The following is a 24967-nucleotide window of genomic DNA, read 5'->3' on the forward strand; positions in this document are numbered from 1 at the left end:
ATGGTGCAATCTCGGTTCACTGGAACCTCTGCCTTCTGGGTTCAAGCGATTCTCCTGCCTCAGCCTCCTGAGAAGCTGGGATTACAGGCACCTGCCACCACACCCAACTAATTTTTGTGTTTTAGTAGAGACGGGGTTTCACCAAGTTGCTCTTGCTGGTCTCAAACTCCTGACTTCAGATGATCCACCTACCTTGGCCTCCCAAAGTGCTGGGATTACAGGCATGAACCACCACACCCGGCCGGTAATGAGATTTGTAAAGGAGGAAATAACATTAGGCAATACTTATTGGTGAAGAGCTCAGCACTTCCGCTTGCTTGCTAGGAGATCTCATCAGCTAAAGCAGATACGAAAGTGCCTTCTAGAGATAGGGAGTAGAAGATGTGAAGGCCAGGACGTGAGAGGTCAGGCCTGTTGTAATTAGAAGCAGTTCAGTGTGGCTGGAGGACAGGTGAGAGATCCTGGGGTGGCAGAGGCCAGATCACCAAGGTTCTTGTAAGCCAGCGACACTTGGGCTTTAGCAGGAGGAGGATGGGGACCACTGCAGAGTGTTAAATAAGGGAGTGATGACATCAGCTTTGCACATCAGGAAAATCCCTCTGTTTGCCACGTGGATGGGGGAAGGGAGAAGCGGGCAGACGAGCTAGGCACCAGAGAGAGCTGTAGGTGAGAGGCAGTGGTGGCCCGAGTTAGGGGTGACACACTGGAGTGTGTGGGAGATGTACCGAATGGAGAATTGGGGGCATGGAAAGGAGAGGAGGAGGGATTAGGGATGATGCCCCTTTTGTGGCGTGGACAGCATGGCCCAAGCAGCTGGTAGAAGATACAAGATAGGTAAGTGTTTTTGACATTGTTCATTTACTCTGTGTTTATAGCTAGGATGTATGTTTTACTAATCCCATTTCAGATGGTAAATGGAGATCTAGAGAGGTTAAGCAATTTTTCCAGGGTGCCTCAGGTAATTTTAGGAGTACTGGGATTTGAACTCAGGTCTTTTTAACTTCAGTATCATTAGCCACTCATTGTACAGTTCTTCCCCAGTGGAAAGAGGGTCAGTTCTGTGGCTGTGGGTCTGAGACCTGGGGGTTAGGCAGGGTGGAACATGGAGTTGGATGAAAATTGGATAAGGAGGAGGAGCAGAAAGTCTTAGCAGAAATGTTTGTTGAGTCTGCATTGTTTTTCCCAAACCTAGCACAGGACGGTGAGACAGTGGCTCTTCCTCAGCCCATCCTAGACACTCTTTCTGCCAGGAGGACAGTTTTGCTGGGAACTGGCCTCAGCCTGCTCCTCCTATCTGAATGGTGGGTGAAGGACAGGCAAGCTTGGTGCTAAGCCCATCCAGAGGCCCCCAGATAGGGAAATAGCTTGGATTCTCTTGTGCCTGCTGGGGTCTTCCTGGGCAACTGGCCCCCAGACGTGGCTGTCCTGACTCATCTGGGTGCTGTGGCTTACAGGCCTGTAGATGTCCTTTGGAAAAGCATACGTGAGGCATAAATTGATATGAACATTCTTCAAGGCAGTTTGGCAATACATTTTTTTTTTTAATTCAACATTTTCACCTCCTGAAGTGTACTCCAAGAATATGCTTGGATATGTGTCTGTTGTTTATGATGGTTAAATTAAAATCTTTTGGTTGAGAAAATTTTGGTTTATCCATACAGTGTATCCTCTGCAGTTTTTCTGTATAGTATAGTCACTAAAAATCACATTCTAGGGGAATGTTTAATGGCATGGAAGAGACTTAGGATTTATTAAGTGAAAAAGTCTGCGAGTGTTCATATATGTTTATATATATGTGTATGTATAGCTATCTATGTATATGGCATATCTCAGTATGATGAGACTGTGACTTTTCTTTACTTCTTTGTCCTTTTATTTTGAGACAGGGTCTCACTCTGTCACCTAGGCTGAAGTACAGTGGTATAATCAGCTCACTGCAGCCTTGATCTCCTGGGCTCGAGCGATTCTCTGTGTACCACCATACCTGGCTAATTTTTGTATTTTTTGTAGAGTCAGGGTCTTGCTATGTTTCCCAGGCTGGTCTCAAATTTCTGGCTTCAAGTGATCTACCCGTCTTGGCCTCCCAAAGTGCTGGCATTATTACAGGTGTGACCCACCGCACCCAGCCTTCTCTCCTCTCCTCTCCTCTCTTCTCCTCTCTTCTTCTTTTCTTTTTTTTTTTTAGACGGAGTTTCACTCTTGTTGCCCAGGCTGGAGTGCAGTGGCACGATCTCGGCTCACCGCAAACTCTGTCTTCTGGGTTCAAGTGATTCTCCTGCCTCAGCCTCCCGAGTAGCTGGGATTACAGGCATGCACCACCGCGCCCGGCTAATTTTGTATTTTTAGTAGAGACGGGGTTTCTCCTTGTTGGTCAGGCTGGTCTTGAACTCTCAACCTCAGGTGATCCGCCCCCCTCGGCCTCCCAAAGTGCTGGGGTTCACAGATGTGAGCCACCGTGCCCGGCCTTCTTTGTGCTTTTCTGTATTAACAAATTTTTGAGACCGGGCATGGTGGTTCACACCTGTAATCCCAGCACTTTGGGAGGCCAAGGTGGGTGGATCACCTGAAGTCGGGAGTTCAAGACCAGCATGATCAACATGGTGAAACCCTATCTCTACTAAAAATACAAAAATTAGCCAGGCGTAGTGGCGGGCACCTGTAATCCCAGCTACTTGAGAGGCTGAGGCACAAGAATCGCTTGAACCTGGGAGGCGGAGGTTGCAGTGAGCCAAGATCATGCCACTGCACTCCAGCCTGGGCGACAGAGTGAGTCTCAGGAAAAAAAAAAAGCAAATTTTTGATAGTGAGCATTTATAACTGTTATAAAAAGTTAAATAAATTATGGCACATCAATGTGTGTATGAGTGTGTATGTATGCACTCTTTAAGGAAACAAAGCCTTTACTATTTCTGTGCCTTGGAAAGAAGAATGAGAAATTTCCACACCCATGAAGTGGAGGAACATTTATGTCTAATGTTTGGGGATTGCAGGAAAAAAAAAATGGAAGTAACTATGATGCCTACTTCTTGGTCTTTTTTTTTTTTTTTCCTCTCTTTTTGGTGAGGATTTAATGGGTTCATGTGCTAAGAACAGTTTGTATTAAGTGCAGACAGTTTTCAACTTACAAGGTTTCAACTTACTATTTTTTGACTTTAAGATTGAACGAAAACGATACCATTCAGTAGAAACTGTATTTCAAGTAACCATACAACCATTCTGTTTTTCACTTTCAATATGGTATTAAATAAATTACATGAGATATTCAACACTTTATGATAAAATAGGCTTTGGTTAGGTGATTTTGCCCAGCTCTAGGCTACCATAAGTATTCTAATCACATTTAAGTTAGGCTAGACTAAGCTAAGATGTTTGGCAGGTTAGGTGCATTAAATGTATTTTTACTTATATTTTCAGCTTAGGATGGTTTTATTGGGACGTAACCCCATTGTAAGTTGAGAAGCGTCTGTAAAAACATTAGCTATTCCCATTATTATTACTGCAAAAGAGGTTGGATTGGGTTCATAAGTATCACAGAGGAATGCAATTATTATTATTATTATTTATTTACCCTTAAGAAAGTTCTCATACATGGATATATTCTGTCTTCCTACTTCACTGTATTGGCTATTATGACTATCAGATGAAATATAGGAATCTAAGGCCGGGCGCAGTGGCTCACGCCTGTAATCCCAGCACTTTGGGAGGCTCCAGTGGGCAGATCATGGCGTCAGGAGTTTGAGACCAGCCTGGCCAATGTGGTGAAACCCCTGTCTCTACTAAAAAATACAAAAATTAGCCAGGCGTGGTGGCACACGCCTGTAGTCCCAGCTACTTGGGAGTCTGAGGCAGAAGAATTGCTTGAACCCAGGAGGCAGATGTTGCAGTGAGCCAAGATGATGCCACTGCACTCTAGCCTGGGAGACAGAGCAAGACTCCATCTCAAAAAAAAAAAAAAGAAAGAAAGAAATAGAATCTGAAAATGCTTGGAAAACTGGATATGCTGTACAGGTTTAGGGAATTATTATCCCAGCATTGAATCGAGGTCACATTGAAGAAAAGATGATGTTTTGCTGCTCTTCCATTCCATGTTGTAGAATTTTATATTTAATATTTTTTCTTTTGCTCTACACTTTCAGAGAAACTTCTCTAGTAATGAACTAGAAATGACCCCAGAAAGCACAGCCTTTGTTCTTCCATTCTTGTCACTCATTCCTTCCTTGCAAATTTTCCTTTTATTTATTTATTCATTTAAGAGACAGTGTCTCACTCTGTCACTCAGGCTAGAGTGCAGTGACACAGTCATAGCTCACTGCAGCCTTAAATTCCTAGGCTCAAGTGATCTTCCTGGCTGAGTGCAGTGGCTCATACCTGTAATCCCAGCACTTGGGGAAGCCAAGGAGGAAGGATCACTTGAGCCCAGGAGTTGGAGACCAGCCCTAGGCAACATAGTGAAACCCTCTTTTATAAAATGAAATATTTGTTTTAAAAACGTGATCTTCCCACTTCAGCCTCATGAGTAGTTAGGACTAAAGGCATGCAACACCATGCCTAATTTTTAACAATATTTTTTGTTGAGGTGGGAGTCTTGCTATGTTGCCCAGGCTGCTTGTGAACTCCTGTTCTCAAGCAGTTCTCCCACCTTGGCCCCCTAAAGCACTAGGATTACAGGCGTAAGCCACTGTTCCTGGGCCAAATTTTCCTATTTCATCATTAATTCATTTATTCAACAAATGCTTGCTGAATGCCTGTGATGTGCCTAGCCCTTTTCTCTGTGCGGGGGAAAGAAGGGCGAGTGAGGCAGGTATGGGCTCTGCTATTATGGGCCTTACAGACTAGTGTGTGTGTGTCGGGGTGGCAGGCAGGCAGATACCCAGTCAGAGAAAAGAAAGGAGATGTGTGAATAGGCCAGGCACGGGACTACGGGCACCCTGTAGTCCAAGCATGTTGGGAGGCTGAGATGAGAGGATCCCTTGAGCCCAGGAGCTTGAGGCTGTAGTGAGCCATGATTGAGACTAGCCTGGGCAACATAGCAAGACCTCATCTCTACAAAAAAAGTTAAAAAATTAGCCAGGTGTGGTGGCATATTCCTGTAGTCCCCGCTCTGTGGGAGGTGGAGGCAGGAGGTTCACTTGAGCCCAGGAGTTTGAGGCTTCAGTGAGCCATTATCTTGCTATTGCTCTCCAGCCTGGGTCACAGCGAGACTGTGTCTCAAAAAAAAAAAAAAAAAAAAGAAGAAGAAGAAGAAAGGGACTGTGTAGAGAAAGTAAAACAGGGGGAGGTGACAGAGAGAGAACTCAGTGGAGGGATGAGCAGTCAAGTATGGCTCATGAAAGAGGGCACAGTTGAGAAGGAGGAAAAACTCAGTAGAGATAGAACATTCCAAGTGGACGGAACAGCCAATGCAAGGGCCCCGAGGTGAGAACGAGCTGGATGAATTTGATCAGAAGAGGGATTGGAAGTTGGTCAGTCCACTCTGTAGAAATAGAAAACGCACAATTCAAAGAGACTGTAAATCCATGATGCATGAAGTTTCTATGAGACAAGTTTGGGAGTCTCCTTAGAACCTGAAGAACTAAAATATCCCTCCAGGTGTAATCAGGTACAGAGCATCTGCCTGGGCTGTTACAGCCTGCCTGTCAGAGCTGTGACTGTGCTGTTGGCAAGAGCCTAGGACTGCAGGGAAAAGACCGAGAGTCGAGTCTCAGCTGTTTGATCTTGAGTGAGGCTCATGACCCTCTGGCCCTCAGTCTCTTTCTTCTAAAAGTTGGGGATGTTGCTACTTGCCTTATAAGGTAGGGTGAGGATTAAATGAGTGAGTGAGCACTTTGTGAAAGATGGCGTGCATGGAAGGGTTGCATATCTTTAGTAAGGGAAGCTTTGAAGCCAAAGTGCCAAGTGGGTGGGTCTCCATGTAGAACAGAGTGAGATGCTGTGTGGCTGGACTCTGAGCGCTGAGGAGGCTGTGGGCATCCAACCAGGCCAGGGCGCCTGTTCTTCACCATCTCATGAACACAGCCAGCATATCTGCGTCTGAGATCGGCCCACTGTTCTCTACTAGAGTGTCTTTCCTGTTTCTCTTTTCCTATCCTGTCCAACCTGGTGGCGCCATAGTTCAGGATGTGTTCGGTGAAGCCCAGTCTACATTCACTCTAATGCCCACTGATCTCTCTCTCTTCTCATGGAGACCCACAAATTATCACCTCATTACTTGTGGATTTGTGTCTTTTCACTGTTTCATCTGCCTCCCTGTCTAGATCATAAGCTACTCGGGAGTAAGAACTGTTTTGTTTTTTGTATTCTTGCCACTCCTCTGTGGCATTCACTACAACATAAATCATAGAGGTCAGAACATACTGAAGTGCATTTTGAGGTAAAATGCTCAAAAGTGATCTTCATGACACCTGTTTACTTTCTCTATTTACTTAAGCTCCAGCTATAATGTTTACCTGCCTAAAAGTTCCATGTTCCCATTATTAAACATACTTCTTTTTTGCCATGACTAGGTATTGAAAGGATTGTAATGCTTTGTTCTATAGCCCCCAGGTTTCCCTAGATGACAAATAAACATTTCTTTTCCTGCGTGAAGATCATCTGTGGAAACCTTGGCCATGGCATCGATATCAGAGCCTGTTACATTCAGAGAGTTCTGCCCGTTGTACTATCTCCTCAATGCCATTCCGACAAAGATCCAGAAGGGTTTCCGCTCTATCGTGGTCTATCTCACGGCCCTCGACACCAACGGGGACTACATCGCAGTGGGCAGCAGCATCGGCATGCTCTATCTGTACTGCCGGCACCTCAACCAGATGAGGAAGTACAACTTCGAGGTGAGCCTTGCTTTGCTTTTCACCCGAGGAGGCACGAGCTATAGCTGACGCTTAACATGCTTGTGTTCTAGGATGAGATAATTTACTTCTGATTTGCCAGAATATGGCCATAATACCTCACTCAAACAATACTTTAAAACCATCTTTAGCTGAAGTGGAATATAACTAAAAACATTGGTGTTTTTAACTTTTTCCTGCCTCCAAAAATCTAACATCACTTTATTTGTTTATTTGAGACAGAGTCTCGTTCTGTTGTCCGGCCTGGAGTGCAGTGGGACAGTCACAGCTCATTGTAGCCTCAAACTCCTGGGCTCAGGTGATCCTTTTGCTTCAGCTTCCTGGGTAGCTAGGACCACAGGAATGACTGCCACAGCCAACTAATTTTTGTTTTGTCTGTAGAGACATGGTTTCACTATGTTGCCTGGGCTGGTCTTGAACTCCTCGGCTCAAGCAATCCTCCTGCCTTGGCCTCCCAAAATGCTCGGATTACAGGCATGAGCCACCACACCTGGCCTAACATCACTTTAAAAGAGAACATCACCTGAGGTCAGGAGTTCAAGACCAGCCTTGACCAATATGGTGAAACCCCATCTCTACTAAAAATATAAAAATTAGCTGGGTGTGGTGGCATGCACCTGTAGTCCCAGCTACTCAGGAGGCTGAGACAGGAGAATTGCTTGAACCTGGGAGGTGGAGGTAGCAGTGAGCCAAGATCACACCACTGCATTCCAGCCTGGGTGACACTGTGAGACTCCATCTTAAAAAAAAAAAGAGAGAACATTTTAGTATTTAAAACTTACTATAACACTTTGAAAGCAGACATTTTTTTTCCTGAGTGTTTGCAGGAGCAGGCACATGCCTGTTTTTCAAAGTTTTGAATAATCTCTAGTTCTTCTCTTGAAATTATTATGAGGGCCGGGCGCGGTGGCTCAAGCCTGTAATCCCAGCACTTTGGGAGGCTGAGACGGGCGGATCACAAGGTCAGGAGATCGAGACCATCCTGGCTAACACGGTGAAACCCCGTCTCTACTAAAAAATACAAAAAACTAGCCGGGCGCGGTGGCGGGCGCCTGTAGTCCCAACTACTCGGGAGGCTGAGGCAGGAGAATGGCGTGAACCCGGGAGGCGGAGCTTGCAGTGAGCTGAGATCCGGCCACTGCACTCCAGCCTGGGCGGCAGAGCGAGACTCCGTCTCAAAAAAAAAAAAAAAAAAAAAAAAAAAAAAAAAAAGAAATTATTATGAGAAAAGTATTTATATGAATATTGGCTCATTGCCAGAATATGCACCTCTTAGCGGAGGTCTCTTCTATAGAACTGGGATCCTGACCAATCTGTTTCTGCAGTGCTGTGGACTCAGGCATTTCTGTGTATTGTAGATATTGGTGGAGATGTTATTTGACCGTGTTGTGGCTGGCACCAACTATTGGTGAACTGTAATGTAATTCACCCGTTTAGTCAGTATCTGTAGTTTATTGAGTACATCACTTTTGTGAGAGACTCAAAAGTTGACTGAGTTGTGGCTTCTACCACGTGGGACTCTATTCTGTCTGTGGTTAGGGGGCTTTTATGGACCAAGATACAGCTTTTGTGTCTAAGAGAAATGTTTACAGATACTTGTGTTTTAATCAATATTCAATATATTAAAGTTTTAAAACTTAACTAACTTAAGCCTCTGTGCTCATTTTAAAATAATAAAAATGGTTGGTACACGTACAGCCCTTTCTATGTGTCAGACATTATTCTTTAAAAATATCTTTTTTAAATTTTTTAAAAAATTATTTTTTCCTTCTCGCTATGTTTCTTGGACAGACATATATTAACTCATTTTATCCTCACAAAAACTCTCTGAGGCAGATGTTGTTATTATCTTCCTCATTTACTAAGGAGACAGCTGGTGGAGAGAGGGTAGGTGACTTGCCTGAGGTTGGCTGGTAGTAAATGGCAGCACCGTCATGTGAACTTGGGCAGACTGTCTCTAGGGTCTGTATTAATTTTGTTTTTGTTTTTTGTTTTTTGTTTTTTTGGTTTTTTTTGAGACAGAGTTTCACTCTTGTTGCCCAGGCTGGAGTGCAATGGCATGATCTCAGCTCACTGCAATCTCCACCTCCCAGGTTCGAGCAATTTTCCTGCCTCAGCCCCCAGAGCAGCTGGGATTACAGGCATCCGCTATCGCACCCAGCTAATTTTTGTATTTTTAGTAGAGACGGTGTTTCACCATGTTGGCCAGGCTGGTCTCGAACTCCTGATGTCAGGTGATCCATCTGTCTCAGCCTCACAAAGTGCTGCGATTACAGGCGTGAGCCACCACACCTGGCCGTGTATTAATATTTTTTGTATAAAAATTAGAACTACTGGCTGGGTGCGGTGGCTCACGCCTGTAATCCCAGCACTTTGGGAGGCCGAGACGGGCGGATCACGAGGTCAGGAGATCGAGACCATCCTGGCTAGCACAGTGAAACCCCGTCTCTACTAAAAAATACAAAAAAATTAGCCGGGCGAGGTGGCGGGCGCCTGTAGTCCCAGCTACTCGGGAGGCTGAGGCAGGAGAATGGCGTGAACCTGGGAGGCGGAGCTTGCAGTGAGCTGAGATCCGGCCACTGTACTCCAGCCTGGGCGACAGAGCGAGACTCCGTCTCAAAAAAAAAAAAAAAAAAAAAAAAAATTAGAACTACTGCTATTTCTTCTCTTTGAGTAATAGCTCACGGATTTGACTGATCAAATTCCCCAAACATTTAAAACCATTACATAATCTTTCAAACTGTAGTTATGAGTTTAATATGTCTGAAATCTCTCAAATGCTTCAGACACTTATAAGGAAGACTTGTGAATCCAGCGATGAATCCCAACAAGATAAATCAAAGAAATCCATGCACAGAGGCATCATAGTCAAACTGCTAAATATAAAAATCTTAAAAATAGCCAGAGAAAAATGACATATTACCTGTAGAGGAACAATGATTTAAATGACTGTGGATTTCTCATCAGAAGCTGTATTAGCCCGTTCTCACGCTGCTATGAAGAAATACCCAAGCCTCTATAATTTATAAAGGAAAGAGGTTTTATTGACTCACAGTTGCGCATGGCTGGGGAGGCCTCAGGAAATGTACAGTCATGGTGGAAGGCACCTCTTCACAGGGCTCACTGTCATGAGAACAGGATGGGGGAAACCGTACCCATTATTCAATTATCTCTACGTGGTCCCTCCTACGACGTGTGGGGGTTATGGGAACTACAGTTCAAGATGAAATTTGGGTGAGGACACAGCCAAACCGTATCAGAAACCATGGAAGCTGGAAGACAGTAGCATTTTTTTGGTTTTTTGTTTTTGTTTTGTTTTGAGATGGAGTCTCACTCTGTTGCCCAGGCTGGAGTGCAGTGGTGCGATCTCGACTCACTGCAACCTCCACCTCCCGAGTTCAAGCAATTCTCATGCCTCAGTCTCCCGAGTAGCTGGGAATACAAGCGCCTGCCACCACACCTAGCTAATTTTTTTGTATTTTTAGTGGAGAGGGGGTTTCACCGTGTTCGCCAGGATGGTCTCGATCTCCTAACCTCATGATCCACCTGCCTCAGCCTCCCAAAATGCTGGGATTACAGGCGTGAGCCACCGCGCCTGGCTTTTTTTTGTTTGTTTGTTTTTGGAAGAGTTTTGCTGTTGTTGCCCAGGCTGGAGCGCAGTGACACGATTTCGGCTCACTGCAACCTCTGCCTCCTGGGTTCAAACAATTCTCCTGCCTCACCCTGTGTAGTAGCTGGGATTACAGGCACATGCCACCATGCTCAGCTAATTTTTCTAGTTTTAGTAGAGACGGGGTTTCACCGTGTTGTTCAGGCTGGTCTCAAACTCCTGATGTCAGGTGATCCACTCCCCTCGGCCTCCCAAGATGCTGGGATTATAGCTATGAGCCATCGCGCCCAGCCGATAGTAGCACATTTTTAAAGTGCTGAGAGGCCAGGCATGGTGGCTCACACCTGTAATTCCAGAACTTTGGGAGGCTGAGGCAGGTGGATCACTTGAGGTCAGGAGTTCGAGACCAACCTGGCCAACATGGTGAGAGCCCCATCTCTACTAAAAATACAAAAATTAGCTGGGTGTGGTGGCTCATGCCTGTAATCCCAGCTACTCAGAAGGCTGAGGCATGAGAATCGCTTGAATCCGGGAGGCAGAGGCTGCAGTGAGCTAAGATCATGCCACTGCACTCCAGCCTGGGCGACAGAGTGAGACTCCATCTGAAAAATAAAATAAAGTTCTGAGAGAATTGTCAACCCAGAATTCTTTACTCAGTGAAAATACCTATCAAGAAAGAAGGTGAAGTGAAAGTATTATCAGATGAAGGAAAACTTAAGAGGGTTCGTTGCCAGCCGACCTGCTCTAAAGTCATTGCTAAATGAAGTTCTTTAGACAGAAGGGAACTCTGTACATCAAGAATGAAGAATAGTAAATACCTGGGGAATAGATACAATAGATGATTTTTCCCCTGTTGAGTTCTTTAAAATATATTTGACAGTTGAAAACAAAAATTATAACTGATCAAGTTTTAATGGTTGTAGATGTAGTAATATCTAAGACAAGTACAACATAAGTAAGAGAGAGTAAGGTACCCTACACATTTGTACATTCTTCTTGAAGAGGTACAATATTGATTCTAAGTAGATTTTGAAAAATTACGTATTTATGTATTGTAATCCCTAGAGTAACTACTCTACGATGAGGTAGATGTATCAAAATGAAATTCCAAAAAACGTTGAAACAACTCAGAGGAGAGCAGGAAAGGGGAAGCAGGAAGATAAATCAGAAAGAACAGACAAAACAGATAAAATGATAACCTAAATCAAAATATACCAATAGTTACGTTAAATGCAAATGATCTAAATACGTCTATTAAAAGACAGAAATTGTCAGGATGGGTATAAAATGATGAACCAACTGTATGTTGTCTGTAAGAAATTCAATTCAGATATAATGATACAGGTAAGCTGAAAGTAAAAAGATGGAAGAAGATACCTCATGTTAACACTAATCAATGGAAAATTGGAGTGGCAGCCTGGCACAGTGGCTCATGCCTGTAATACCAGCACTTTGGGAGGCCAAGGCGGGTGGATCATGTGACGTCAAGAGTTCGAGACCAGCCTGGCCAACATGGTGAAATGCCACCTCTTCTCAAAATACAAAAATTAGCCAGGCATGGTGGCAGACTCATGTAATCCCAGCTACTCAGGAGGCTGAGGCGGAGAATTGCTTGAACCTGGGAGGCAGAGGTTGCAGTGAGCCAAGATCGTGCCATTGCACTCCAGCCTGGGCAATAAGAGTGAAACTCCGTTTCAAAAAAAAAAGAAAGAAAGTCGAAGTGGCTGTATTAATATCAAGGTTTTCTTCTGTGCAAAGAAATAACCAGGGATAAAAAAGACATTACATAATAACAGGTTAGTTCACAAAGAAGACACAGTCATCCTACATGTATTATGTCCCTTAACAACAGAGCTTCACACAATACATGAAGCAGAAATGGGCTGATCTGCAATTACATGTGGAAACTTCAATATTCCTCTCTCAATAATGGAAGTAGTAGACAGAAAACCAACAGGATACAGAAGAACTGAGCAACACCATCAGCCAGCTTGGTCTAATTCACATTTATAGAACACTCTGCCCAACAGCAGCTGAATATACATTCTTTACAAGTGCATGTGGAACATTCATCAATATGGACCATGTCCTGAGTTAGAAAACATACCTCAACACATTTTAGACTAGGCTTTCCAGGCCCTTGTGTTTTACTTTTTTTTTTTCATTTTTTTATTAAAATATAATTTACACAAGGTTTGCTTTTTTTTTTTTTTTTTTTGGAGACGGAGTTTTGCTCTTGTTGCCCAGGCTGGAGTGCAATGGCACCATCTCGGCTCACTGCAACCTCTACCTGCCGGGTTCAAGTGATTCTCCTGCCTCAGCCTCCCAAGTAGCTGGGATTACAGGCGCCTGCCACCACGCCCGGCTAATTTTTTGTATTTTTAGTAGAGATGGGGTTTCACCGTGTTGGCCAGGCTGGTCTCAAACACCAGACCTCAGATGATCCACTCACCTCGGCCTCCCAAAGTGCTGGGATTACAGGCGTGAGCCACTGTGCCCAGCCTGCAAATTTTAATTGTACAATGTGATAAATTTATATGTGTATGCCTGTTTAATCACCCAGTTCAAGATACAGAACATTTCCAGCACCCCAGAAGATTCTCTTGTGCTACCTCCCAATCATTAACCCTCCCCGAGGTAACTATTCTGACCTCTAACACAGAGTGGTTTTGACTTCTACAGAGTAGTTTTGCTAGCTCCTTGGGTTTTAATTCAATATGAAGTAACCTCTGGCAGTAAGGTTTATATGCTTTAGTGGAATTTGGACTCCTTACTCAGGTTGCAGTTACAACCCAGTTTTTCATAAAGCACATGTGTCTCATTGATCACCATTGTATTGTCCTTTTTTTTTGAGGCAGAGTCTCACTTTGTCACCCAGGCTGGAGTGCAGTGGAGTGATCTTGGCTCACTACAGTCTCCACCTCCTGGGTTCAAATGATTCTCCTGCCTCAGCCTCCTGAGTAGCTGAAATTACAGGCGCCTGCCACCATGCCCGGCTAATTTTTGTATTTTTAGTAGAGATAGGGTTTTACCATGTTAGCCAGGCTGGATTCAAACTCCTGATCTCAAGTGATCCACCCGCCTCAGCGTCCTAAAGTGCTGGGATTACAGGCGTGAGTCACTGCTCCCAGCCCCGTATTGTCTTTTAGAAAAACTGTATAAGTATTTAAATATTTTCAGCCACCAAATTAAAAAGAAAATACTAAAGTTGAAGTTTATTGCTCCCCAGAATAGAAAAATTAGCCAGGCATGGTGGCGGGTGCCTGTAATCCCAGCTACTCAGGAGGCTGAGGCAGGAGAATCGCTTGAATCCAGAAGGCAGAGGTTGCAGTGAGCCGAGATTGCACCACTGCATTCCAGCCTGGGTAACAGAGCAAGACTGTCTCAAAAAAAAAAAAAAAAAAAGATCACATGGCAAGAGAGGAAGCAAGACGGGAACCAAGGATGCCAGACTCGTTTTCTTTTCCTTTCCTTTTTTTTTTGAGACAGAGTTTTACTCTTGTTGCCCTGACTGCAGTGCAATGGTGCAATCTTGGCTCACTGCAATCTCTGCCTCCTGGGTTCCAGCAATTCTCCTGCCTCAGCCTTCTGAGTGGCTGGGATTACAGGTGTGCGCCACCACCTCTAGCTAATTTTTGTAGTTTTAGTAGAGACAGGGTTTCACCGTGTTGGCCAGGCTGATCTCAAACTCCTGACCTCAGGTGATCGCCTGCCTCAGCTTCCCGAAGTGCTGGGATTACAGGCATGAGCCACTGCACCTGGCTCTTTTTCTTTTAGTATGGAGTGCTTCACAAATTTGTGTGCCATCCTTGTGCAAGGAAACCGGACTCTTTTTAACCACCTGCTGTCTTGGAAACTAATCCAGTCCTTGGAGAGTGAGTACTCATTCACCCACGAGGAGGGCATTAATCTATCCATGAGGGATCTATCCCCATGGCCCAAACACCTTCCACTAGGCCCCACCTCCTAGCACTGCCACTTTGGGGATCAAACTTCAACATAAATTTTGGCAAGGACAAACCACATCTAAACCATAGCAGATATGGTGAGTCGCGTGAGCTCTGAAGGAATGTGATGTGGTGGAACAGCATCCACAGGCTCTACCAGAGATTGAGGGAAGCTGGTACAAATTACTGGATCCAGCAACATAGAAGGGGACTCTGGGAGAATCCCATGTAAAGATTTTAGCTAGTCCAGGCATGGTGGCACACACCTGTAATCCCAGCACTTTGGGAGGCCAAGGCAGACAGACAGCTTGAGCTCAGGAGTTCGGGACTAGCCTTGGCAATACAGCAAGACCCCCATCTCTATGAAATAATACAAAAATTATTCAGGTGTGATGGCGTGTGCCTGTAGTCCCAGCTACTCAGGAGACTGAGGTGGGAGGATCACTTGAGCCCAGGAGGTCGAGATCGTAGTGAGCCGAGATCAAGCCACTGCACTCTAGCCTGGGCAACAGTGAGGCCCTGCCTCAATGACAACAAAAAAAATTTTAGCTGGTTATCCTTTAAATGTATTTCACCCATAAATATATATGCCTACTGTGTACCTACAAAAACTTTTAAAATCTACAGTATTAACATTTGGAAATAAATGTACTTTGCTGGGGCCAAAATCCATACTTGGTGGCCCTGAGTATCAACAGCATGTTTTGAATACCCATTGTATATTGAATATCAAACTTAAAATTGTGGAGAATCACAAGAGAGGTATAAAATAAAACTTCTTGTCCAGGCACGGTGGCTCACGCCTATAATCCCAGCACTTTGGTAGTCCGAGGCAGACAGATCATTTTGAGCTCAGGAGTTCGAGACCAGCCTGAGCAACATGGCAAAACCCCGTCTCTACTAAAAATATAAAAATTAGCAGCACGTGGTAGCACACGCCTGTAATCCCAGCTACTCAGGAGACTGAGGCTGGAGAATCGCTTGAACCCAGGAGGCGGAGGTTGCAGTGAGTAGAGATTGTGCCACTGCACTCCAGCCTGGACCACAGAGCGAGGCTCTGACTCAAAAATAAAATGAAATAAAATTTTTTTTTGGCAAGAATGTAGAATTTAGAGTTAGAAGATTAGAGCTTGGAAACAAAGCTGTATACCTGTATGTAAACACATAGGAAAAGGTATGAAGGAATTTTCACAATGATTACTTGACTCTAGGTAGAGATTGAGAAAGGGATGGGCTGAGGGAGGAAGAGTGAAAGGGAATTATATATTTTTAAAACTTTACTGTGGAATTACTAGAAATTTTTGGTACATATTACACACATAAACACAACAACACAAAGATTTGTTTTGAGCTTTGGCTGCCAGTTATTAGTGGTTTAACCCCAGAGGTGAATTAAACATTTATGATGTTGTTGTCATTTTCATCATGAGAGCTGGCTGGGTCTTAGAATCATTTGGTATAATCCCCACTTTTTATAGATAAAGAAATTCTAAGATTCCTGCTTCCAGGCACATATCTCTGATTACCTAACCATTGTGCTCGCTTCCTGTGAGAGGAGGCAGGCCCTCTGTGCAGTCTGTGAATTTCAAGGGTAATGGAATACAGATTCATGGTCTCTTTGGAATGTCCACGTGAAAAGATAAAGATGGATTAACTAGGGAAAATCTAAGATTTTACGGGAAGATAAATAAAAAGTTTATGCTCAAATCCATGTATGGCATGATTGAAAGATTGTGTTTTTAAATGAAGTTATGTTTCCTAAAGAGGAAAGCAGACCTTCTCTGTGGTAAATATAGCCTTGCATGTGTTTTCAAGAATAGTGCTTTGGAAACCGTTTTTTTCTACAGAAGTTAGTGGGAGAGGGCAGATGGAAACACAGATTCTTCCTACCTAGTGCCAAAAGCACTGAGAAAATGTTGCAAGGAGCTAATAACAAGTACAAAAATGTTAAAAATGTGTTAAATATATGGGTCTGACATGTATAAGCATAGACCAAAAAGACTACTTGACCTGAGTTTCTAATGTTCTGTTTTGAAGTTAAACATATGATCCCTTTTCCTTAGTATTCAACAAGCTAATGAGATTTCATGGATTTGCCTTCTGAGCTGTCTTTGCACAAACCACAGCATGATACCTGGTGGTGGAATGCTATAATAGTTTGCATTTCTGCACCTCTTCCGTGAATTAATTCAACAAGTATTTACTGAGTGCTCAGTACGTGCCCGTCCCAAAGGTCGTGGAGCTGCGGTAAAGAACACAATAAGCAGTCTCTGCCCTCTTGGAGCTTACAGTCTAACAGGAAGAAGCAGAAAAGTAAGAGAAGTCGGCCAGATACATAAACAAATAAACAAGATGAGGGGAAGTGCCAAGGGGAAAATACACCAGAGAAGAGGATAAGGAGTGCCAAGTAAGGTGGTTGCAGTTTTTTTTGTTTTTTTTTTTTGTTTTTTTACATGGAGTCTCGCTGTGTCACCTAGGCTAGAGGGCAATGGCCCATCTCGGCTCACTGCAACCCCCGCCTCCAGGGTTCAAGCAATTCTCCTGCCTAAGCCTCCTGAGTGGCTGGCATTACAGATGCCTACCACCACACCTGGCTAATTTTTAGTAGAAACGGGGTTTCTCCATGTTGGCCAAGCTGGTCTCAAACTCCTGACTTCAGGTGATCCTGCCTTGGCCTCCCAAAGTGCTGGGATTACTAGGCGTGAGCCACCGTGCCCGGCCAGGTTGTTGCAGTTTTAAATAGAATTCCAGGGAGAAGGTGACAGTTGGAACAAAGACCTAAAGAGCATGACCAGCACACCATGCTGACTGTCTGTATTCCAAGAAGACAGAAGGGAAAGGCCCTGAGCCTGAAACACGTCTTGGATATTTTGCATTCAGGAAAGTCATGCTTCAGAATGTTACAAATATTTCATTGACTAATATTTTCTAGACATATTTTAAAGAGGTGCAGAAAGGAGAGTTTTTGTCTCACCGTAGCAGCCAAGGTGCGTTTGCCCAGTGCCTCCCATTGTCTTTCCCTGTGGGAGTAACTCTTCGGTCCAGTGATGAGGAGCCTGTGACGTCTGTGTTCTGGTTTGTTGGTAACATTACCATACAGGGCTTCACTGGTGTCCTTCTTAGCATGGATTGCTTCCATTCATTGGTTGCTGGAAAATTTGCTTTCAAATGTTTTTAACAGTGACTCTTAGGAAAAAAAATACATTTTATTAGATGTCCATTCTCCCTAAATTTACCTAAGTTCAACTTAATTCCAACAGTTTTTTGTTTTTTTTTTTTTGAGACGGAGTCTCGCTCTGTCGCCCAGGCTGGAGTGCAGTGGCCGGATCTCAGCTCACTGCAAGCTCTGCCTCCTGGGTTCACGCCATTCTCCTGCCTCAGCCTCCTGAGTAGCTAGGACCACAGGCGCCCGCCACCACACCCGGCTACTTTTTGTATTTTTAGTAGAGACGGAGTTTCACCATGTTAGCCAGGATGGTCTCCATCTCCTGACCTCGTGATCCACCCGCCTCAGCCTCCCAAAGTGCTGGGATTACAGGGGTGAGCCACCGCGCCTGACTCCAACAGGCTTTTTAAAAAATATTAATTTAAAAAAAACAAGGCCGGCACTTTGGGAGGCCTGTAATCCCAGCACTTTGGGAGGCCACGGTGGGCGGATCACTTGGGGTCAGGAGTTTGAGAGCAGCCTGGCCAGTGTAGTAAAACCCCATCTCTACTAAAAATACAAAAATTAGCTGGGCATGGTGGTGGGTGCCTATAGTCCCAGCTACTCAGGAGGTTGAGGCCGGAGAATCACTTGAACCCGGGAGGTGGAGGCTGCAGTGAGCCGAGATCACGCCACTGCACTCCAGCCTGGGTGACAAGAGTGAAACTCCATCTCAAAAAAATAAATAAAAATTAAAAAAAAAAATACAAAAATTAGCTGGTATGGTGGCACACACCTGTCGTCCCAGCTACTTAGGAGGCTGAGGCAGGAGAATCATTTGAACCTGGGAGGCAGAGGTTGCAGCGAGCCGAGATTATGGCACTGCACTCCAGCCTGGGTGACAGAGCGTCTCCGTCTTAACAAATAAATAAATAAGATAAGCTGATTTAAAAATGTGTATGAAATTGTAGTGATACTAGTGATACTAGGAATAGTCATACTAGTGGAAAAGAGGAAGCAAATGGGAGAAGTTGCTATTGGGTAACCAGACTTCTAAAGCTTTAGTAATTAAGGGAGTGTGGTATTAGCACACGAAAAGATACGTAGATCATTGGAACAGATTAGAGAAGTCAGAAGACCCACATATATGGATATTTGAGTCACTGCAAAGGTGATACGACGAAGTCTTTTTCAGTAAATAGTGCGGAACAGTTGGTTATGAATGCGGAGAAAAATGAAACTGGATCCCTACCTCACTTCATACGGTTATTTTGTCTGAGCACTTTAAAGTGTTGATGCCACTGTCTCTTGACTGCTGAGTTTCTGCTGGCAGTGTAATCGTTTCCTTTACCGGGAATTTGCCTTGTCTCTTTCTCCTTCAAGTCTTCTCTAATGATAGAGTCCCCGGCTTTAGGCTTCTTCCTTCAACTCCAGTGGATATTCCCTACTTGGTTTTGTTCTACGGAGTTAAGAAAATTATTCCAGAAAAGCAGATGTCTTTGTTTAACTTCCAGATCATTAAAAAGTTGTATTAGTATTCAAACATTAAACAGTTGTTCTTTGTTAGTAAAAGGAGGAAAATAGTGAAACCATTCTTAAGAATTGAATGAATTCATATTTGGTCTTCTTAAATATTTCAAAATATATCAGATCAATTATTTGGTATGCTAGTGGTTTCTACTGAAGGTTAAGCTTTGACCTACTAAAGGAAGCTCATAAAGAAAGCTTTGTCAGACTTCGGTTCCCATGAACCTGCTCACAAAGAACACTTTTTCCCAATGTAGTTTTGTCTTGTGTATGAAAGGAAAGCTGCCTGCCAAGGAGGCCAAGAAGGTTAGCTGAATGCTGTTGTAATGGTGAGGTGTTTGTCCAGAAAACCATTCCTGACACCTTTCAAATCAAAAACTTTTTTTTTTTCCTTAAGCTTTTTGATTGCTGGATTTCTGTTTGAGGAATTTATGTTGCTACAATGAGGGTAGCAATAAATGCCCCCTGGGAAGTTGGAAATGAAGGAAAAGGAGAGTTAAACACAATAGATGAGATCGGAAATGGGCAAAGTTGTCTTAAAGAGACAGAATGGCTCCCTGGCTAGAATAAGACTGAATTGTCCCTAGATCAAAAAAGGAGAATGTATGTGGCAGAAGGAAGAAAGTGGACTCTACACTGTGTCAGTTAGGAAAACCAGAAATTGGGCCAAATTACCTGTTTAGTGGGAGAGATAGCTTTTGAGAGCTGTGATCCTGCTGGTGTGGCTGGCTGTGGGCAGATATTTGTATCTGAAATGACTCATGCTGTGGGACCCTTCCTGAGATCTAACACTTACAGTGGTTTGATCAGAAATTACACCACGCTTGCCAAGCAACTTTTGGACTAAAAGTTGCTGCCCATGTATATCAGGGGAGGAACATATATATATAGAGAGAGAGAGAGACAAAGAGAGAGAACCTATCTTAACATCTAATTTGTATGACCGTTACTTCAATGTAAAATAATAAATTGGTTTTCCAGCTTAAACTTCAATTTCTTGAATATTATATGATCATGAGACAACCTCCCTGGGCTGATTAACAGCAGGACGCTAAAAAGATTGAGTATCTGGGTCAGGAAGGTAGAGGGCCAGACCCTACATGTGCTAATTCACCATTGTAAATCTGCATGTTAGGTAAAGCTATGGGTTTGTGTTTTGTTTTTTGAGACAGATTCTCGCCCTGTTGCCCAGGCTGGAGTGCAGTGGCATGATCTCGGCTCCCTGCAACCTTTGCCTCTGGGTTCAAGAGATTCTCCTGCCTCAGCCTCCCAAATAGCTGGGATTACAGGTGTGCACCACCACGCCCGGCCAATATTTTATGTTTTTAGTAGAGACCAGAGTTTCACCATGTTGGCTAGGCTGGTCTCGAACTCCTGACCTCAAGTGATCCACCCACTTTGGCCTCCAAAAGTGCTGGGATTACAGGCATGAGCCACTGTGCCAGGCCTAAAACTATGGTTTTTAAAGATATATGTGTGTGTGGTAAAGCTATGAATCAAAGCAAGAGAATATTTCATCTCAATGTTAGGAGAGTGGTTTTGGTGGGGTGGGGTATGTAGTCAGGGAGAGGCACACAAGAGCTTCAAAGGTGCTGTTAATGGTCCCTTTCCCAAGCTACATGGGGATTTCATGGGTGCTCATTTTTTAATTGTTCTTTAAGCTGAACATGTTATATATAGTCATGGACAGATAATCATTATTTTAAAAATGAAGGCAAGGAGCATACCATAAAATGAGTTACTTCATATTTAACCAGCTGGCATCCTAAGCACCTTTCCTGCCCTCCCCTCTCTGCACTTGGCAGAGTCGATCGCATTCTCCCCATTACCCACCTGTACACGGCTGTCAGTGCCAATAGTGCGTTGCTCTTGTATTATTGATGAAGTCTTGCTCCTTTTCCTAGATTCTGAGGCCTCCTGAAGGCAGCACCCTTGTCTTTTGCAAAGGTTGAGCTTCCGAGGATATGTCTTTGTTGAATTTTGGAAACTGTTTAACCTTTATTTCTGAAGATACCACTTTCGTTATCCTCTCTTTTCATTTCCTACTGAAACCCCTTTTTTTTGTTTGTCTTTTTGTTTTGTTTTGTGTTAGACGGAGTTTTGCTCTTGTTGCCCAGGCTGGAGTGCAATGGTGTGATCTCGGCTCACTGCAACCTCTGCCTCCCGGGCTCAAGCAATTCTCCTGCCTCAGCCTCCTGAGTAGCTGGGATTACAGGCGCCCACCATCACACCCAGCTAATTTTTTTGTATTTTTAGTAGAGACGGGGTTTCACTGTGTTGGCCAGGCTGGTCATGAACTCCTGACCTCAGGTGAGCCACCCACCTCAGCCTCCCAAAGTGCTGGGATTACAGGTGTGAGCCACCACACCCAGCTGAAAACCCAATTATGTGTAGCTTGGACCTTTATGTTCTCTCTTCTATGTCTCTCAACTTGTCTTTCATATTTTTAATCTTTTCATCTCTTTGTTGCATGGTAGGTAATTTCCTCAGATCTATCATCTAGTTCAATACTTTTTTTTTCCAACTGTGACTAATTTGCTCTTCATTCCACCCAGTGACATTTTAAACTCTCTTGGATTTTTTCATTTCTATTTCCAATAGTAGTAGTTCTTTGCTTACATTTCAGTTTCCTGTTTTATTTTAAAAACATTTTAATCATTTTTCTTTTATGTTTTGTGTTGTTCAATCTAGATGAAATACTTAGGGTTGTTCAATGCTGTTATGGTTTGTTTTACTTGACTCACTCGTGGGCCTACTTCCCTATGGTAATTTCTAATTGCGAGTGATGTGGCTCATCCTAATGTATGAGAACCCTGGGGGACCTGGATCAGGACAGCCCCACAGATGGGGTTTATGTTTACCAATGCCAGGCACGTTGGAGTGCTACCAACATAGAAGCACTTCAGATTCACCGTCTGTGTAGAACTTTGCTTGGAAAGAGAGAATAACTTCAAACTCTGATGCTGAATGGGGCAGGCTTATGATGACAGATTCTTAGGAAAGACTGTTTTTTTTTTTTTTTTTTTTTTTTTTTTTTTGAGACGGAGTCTCGCTCTGTTGCCCAGGCTGGAGTGCAGTGGCCGGATCTCAGCTCACTGCAAGCTCTGCCTCCCGGGTTCACGCCATTCTCCGGCCTCAGCCTCCCCAGTAGCTGGGACTACAGGCGCCCGCCACCTCGCCCGGCTAGTTTTTTGTATTTCTTAGTAGAGACGGGGTTTCACCGTGTTAGCCAGGATGGTCTCGATCTCCTGACCTCGTGATCCACCCGTCTCGGCCTCCCAAAGTGCTGGGATTACAGGCTTGAGCCACCGCGCCCGGCCAGGAAAGACTGTTTTTTATTCATTCCAGCCAATGCTTGAGATAAGACAGATTTCCTTGTCAGCTCCATTTGCCAGCAGATTGATTTTTCCCTAGCTTACTCTTTCACTTAGGGTTAGGTCCTTGGGATTCTGGCTTGGCAGAGAATATCAGTTCCAGCTCCTCACCATCTACTCAGCTCTGAAAACCAAGGCTCCACGGGTGTGCCCATTAGTTACAGGTAGCCTGTAGCTTCAGGGCTGGCTTCTCTTCTAGTTTGGGAGCACTGTTTTTGGTTTTGGATCCTGTGGATTTTCCATACTTTCTCGAAAACTCAGCTATGCATTTGAAAGGCTGTTAAATATTTCACTCAGCATTGCCAGGTGTTTGGAGGGGGGTGTTTTGGAATAGCTAGGCTATTGTATTGTGCAAAGTTGAAGCCTCATATTCTATTTCTATATGAACTGTAGTTAAGTATTGATAATCTGATGTCTGGGATGTTTTGGTTCTTACATCAACAACCATGACATTTATTAATAATCATATTAAATAACATTAACTCAAGCTCATTGGTTACATTACAAAGGACATTGATACATTACAAAGCACACGTACAAGCACTGCACACCAATATTGAGGCTTCCAGCCCCCTCTACATGATGATTTATTTATTTATTTATTTTTGAGACAGAGTCTCACTCTGTTGCCCAGACTGGAGTGCAATGGCATGATCTCGGCTCACTGCAACCTCTGCCTCCCAGGCTCAAGCGATTCTCCTGCCTCAGCCTCCCGAGTAGCTGAGATTACAGGCGTACACCACTACCACCTGGCTAATTTTTGTATTTTTAGTAGAGATGGGGTTTCACCATGTGGGACAGGCTGGTCTCGAACTCCTGACTTCAAATGATCCACCCGCCTCGGCCTCCCAAAGTGCTGGGATTATAGGCGTGAACCACTGCGCCTGGCCATGATCATTTTTGTTTTGGAACCATTCATTCAGAAAAATTTCACAGCCATTTTGAACTTGTGCTATGACACGGCAAAATCTCTAGTAAATCATTTTAATTCCTGATGCATTCATTTTTATAATGATAAATTTCTAAGGAAAATATTTTGTTTTCAACTTCTTGCCACCATGTCAAGACTCTGCATTTTAAAACATATTACATCACCTTTTCCCTTCAAAGCAATGCCAGTGAATTCCGTTAATGGTATCATCCATCTCATGTTATCCAACTCCAGATCATAAAGGTTCCCTCATTCTCCTTCCTTTCCACAAACCTACCAAATCCTCTATCACCAAGTCCTTTGGATTCATTCACACAGAAAGTATTGAGCACAGAGGCAGAGCAGGGCCTCTGGAGAGTGCCACATTTGTGTGTGAATCCTGACTCTTGATTTTCTTTTCTTTTTTTTTGAGTTGGAGTCTGGCTCTGTCACCCAGGCTGGAGTGCAGTGGCACGATCTCGGCTCAGTGCAAGCTCTGCCTCCCAGGTTCATGCCATTCTCCTGCCTCAGCCTCCTGAGTAGCTGGGACTACAAGCGCCCGCCACCACGCCTGGCTAATTTTTTGTATTTTTAGTAGAGACGGGGTTTCACCATGTTAGCCAGTATGGTCTCGATCTCCTGACCTCGTGATCCGCCCTCCTTGGCCTCCCAAAGTGCTGGGATTACAGGCGTGAGCCACCGCGCCCGGCCGACTCTTGATTTTCACTAGCTTTGTAACCTTGGACAAATTACTGCCAGGCACAGTGGCTCACACGTATAATCCCAGCACTTTGGGACCTGAGGAACTTTGAGACCAGCCTGGGCAACATAGCAAGACCCTGTCTCTACAACAAATAAAAAAATTAGCTGGGTGTGGTGGCACACACTTGTATTCCCAGCTACTTGTGGGGGCTGAGGTGGGAGGATCACTTGAGCCTGAGAGGTCAAGGCTGCAGTGAGTCATGATCAGGCCACTGCACTCAGCCTGGGTGACAGAGCGAGACCCTGTCTCAAAACAAACAAACAAAAAAACAAATAACTTATCTGGAGCTCAGTCCCATATTTGTAAAATGTGAATAACTACAGCACCTTCCCTTATAGAAAGTTGTTTGAGGATCCAGTTATACGTTTAAAGTGCTTAACACATTACCTGGCTGTCATCCTCCTCAAAGTTTGTTGCTGTCATCCTTCTCAAAGTCTCGATGGAGTCTGTCTTCATCAAGGTTTCACTGCCCTCATGCCTGTTCTGTTTACCACTTTTCTAGACTGGGCCCTTACTTACCTCAGCCTGGGCTATTGTGAAACACTCCCAGCAGCTTCCTGACTTGCCCCACTCCCTCCTTCCTCCGTCTTGTTCCTAATTGTGTTTGTCAGAAATGCCTCTAACTGATACACTGGCAAAATCAGAAATCTTCAAGGGATCTCCCTTTTTCTTACTGTAGCTTAAGATCCAAATCTCTTAACCTAGATCACGATCTGACACTAGATATATTTATAGTCCGTGAAAATACCCTGAAAGCTTTAAAGTACTAGATGAAAGTGAGCTCCTTCATTACCACCTCCACTCACTGTAGGCGGCTTTTCATGTGCCTGTCTCGGTGCAACAGCT

General features: G+C 44.1%; 1 protein-coding gene and 1 long non-coding RNA gene across 7 annotated transcripts in view; one reads left to right on the forward strand and one right to left on the reverse strand.

The window, feature by feature from the left end:
- The window catches only part of TECPR2 (tectonin beta-propeller repeat containing 2), a 137486-nt gene that overhangs the window by 7438 nt on the left and 105081 nt on the right, over nt 1–24967 (forward strand). For 3 of the 6 annotated variants that reach the window (XM_015144515.3, XM_077941731.1, XM_077941732.1), the window contains exon 2: nt 6537–6827. In XM_015144515.3, coding sequence (XP_015000001.2) covers nt 6609–6827 — 219 coding nt within the window. In that variant the 5' untranslated portion in view covers nt 6537–6608. Of the gene's footprint in view, nt 1–334; nt 835–6536; nt 6828–24967 lie in introns of those variants that run through there. The other 3 variants (XM_077941728.1, XM_077941729.1, XM_077941730.1) reach the window with 3 other exon arrangements.
- LOC106999577 (uncharacterized) lies at nt 9868–24616 on the reverse strand. Its single transcript, XR_001446485.3, has 4 exons — nt 24509–24616; nt 18800–19006; nt 17377–17588; nt 9868–9968 (listed from the first exon to the last, which is right to left on the reverse strand). It is a non-coding gene; the product is annotated as an uncharacterized LOC106999577 (long non-coding RNA).

Source organism: Macaca mulatta, chromosome 7 (assembly GCF_049350105.2).
Source record: "Macaca mulatta isolate MMU2019108-1 chromosome 7, T2T-MMU8v2.0, whole genome shotgun sequence".
NCBI lineage: Eukaryota > Metazoa > Chordata > Mammalia > Primates > Cercopithecidae > Macaca > Macaca mulatta.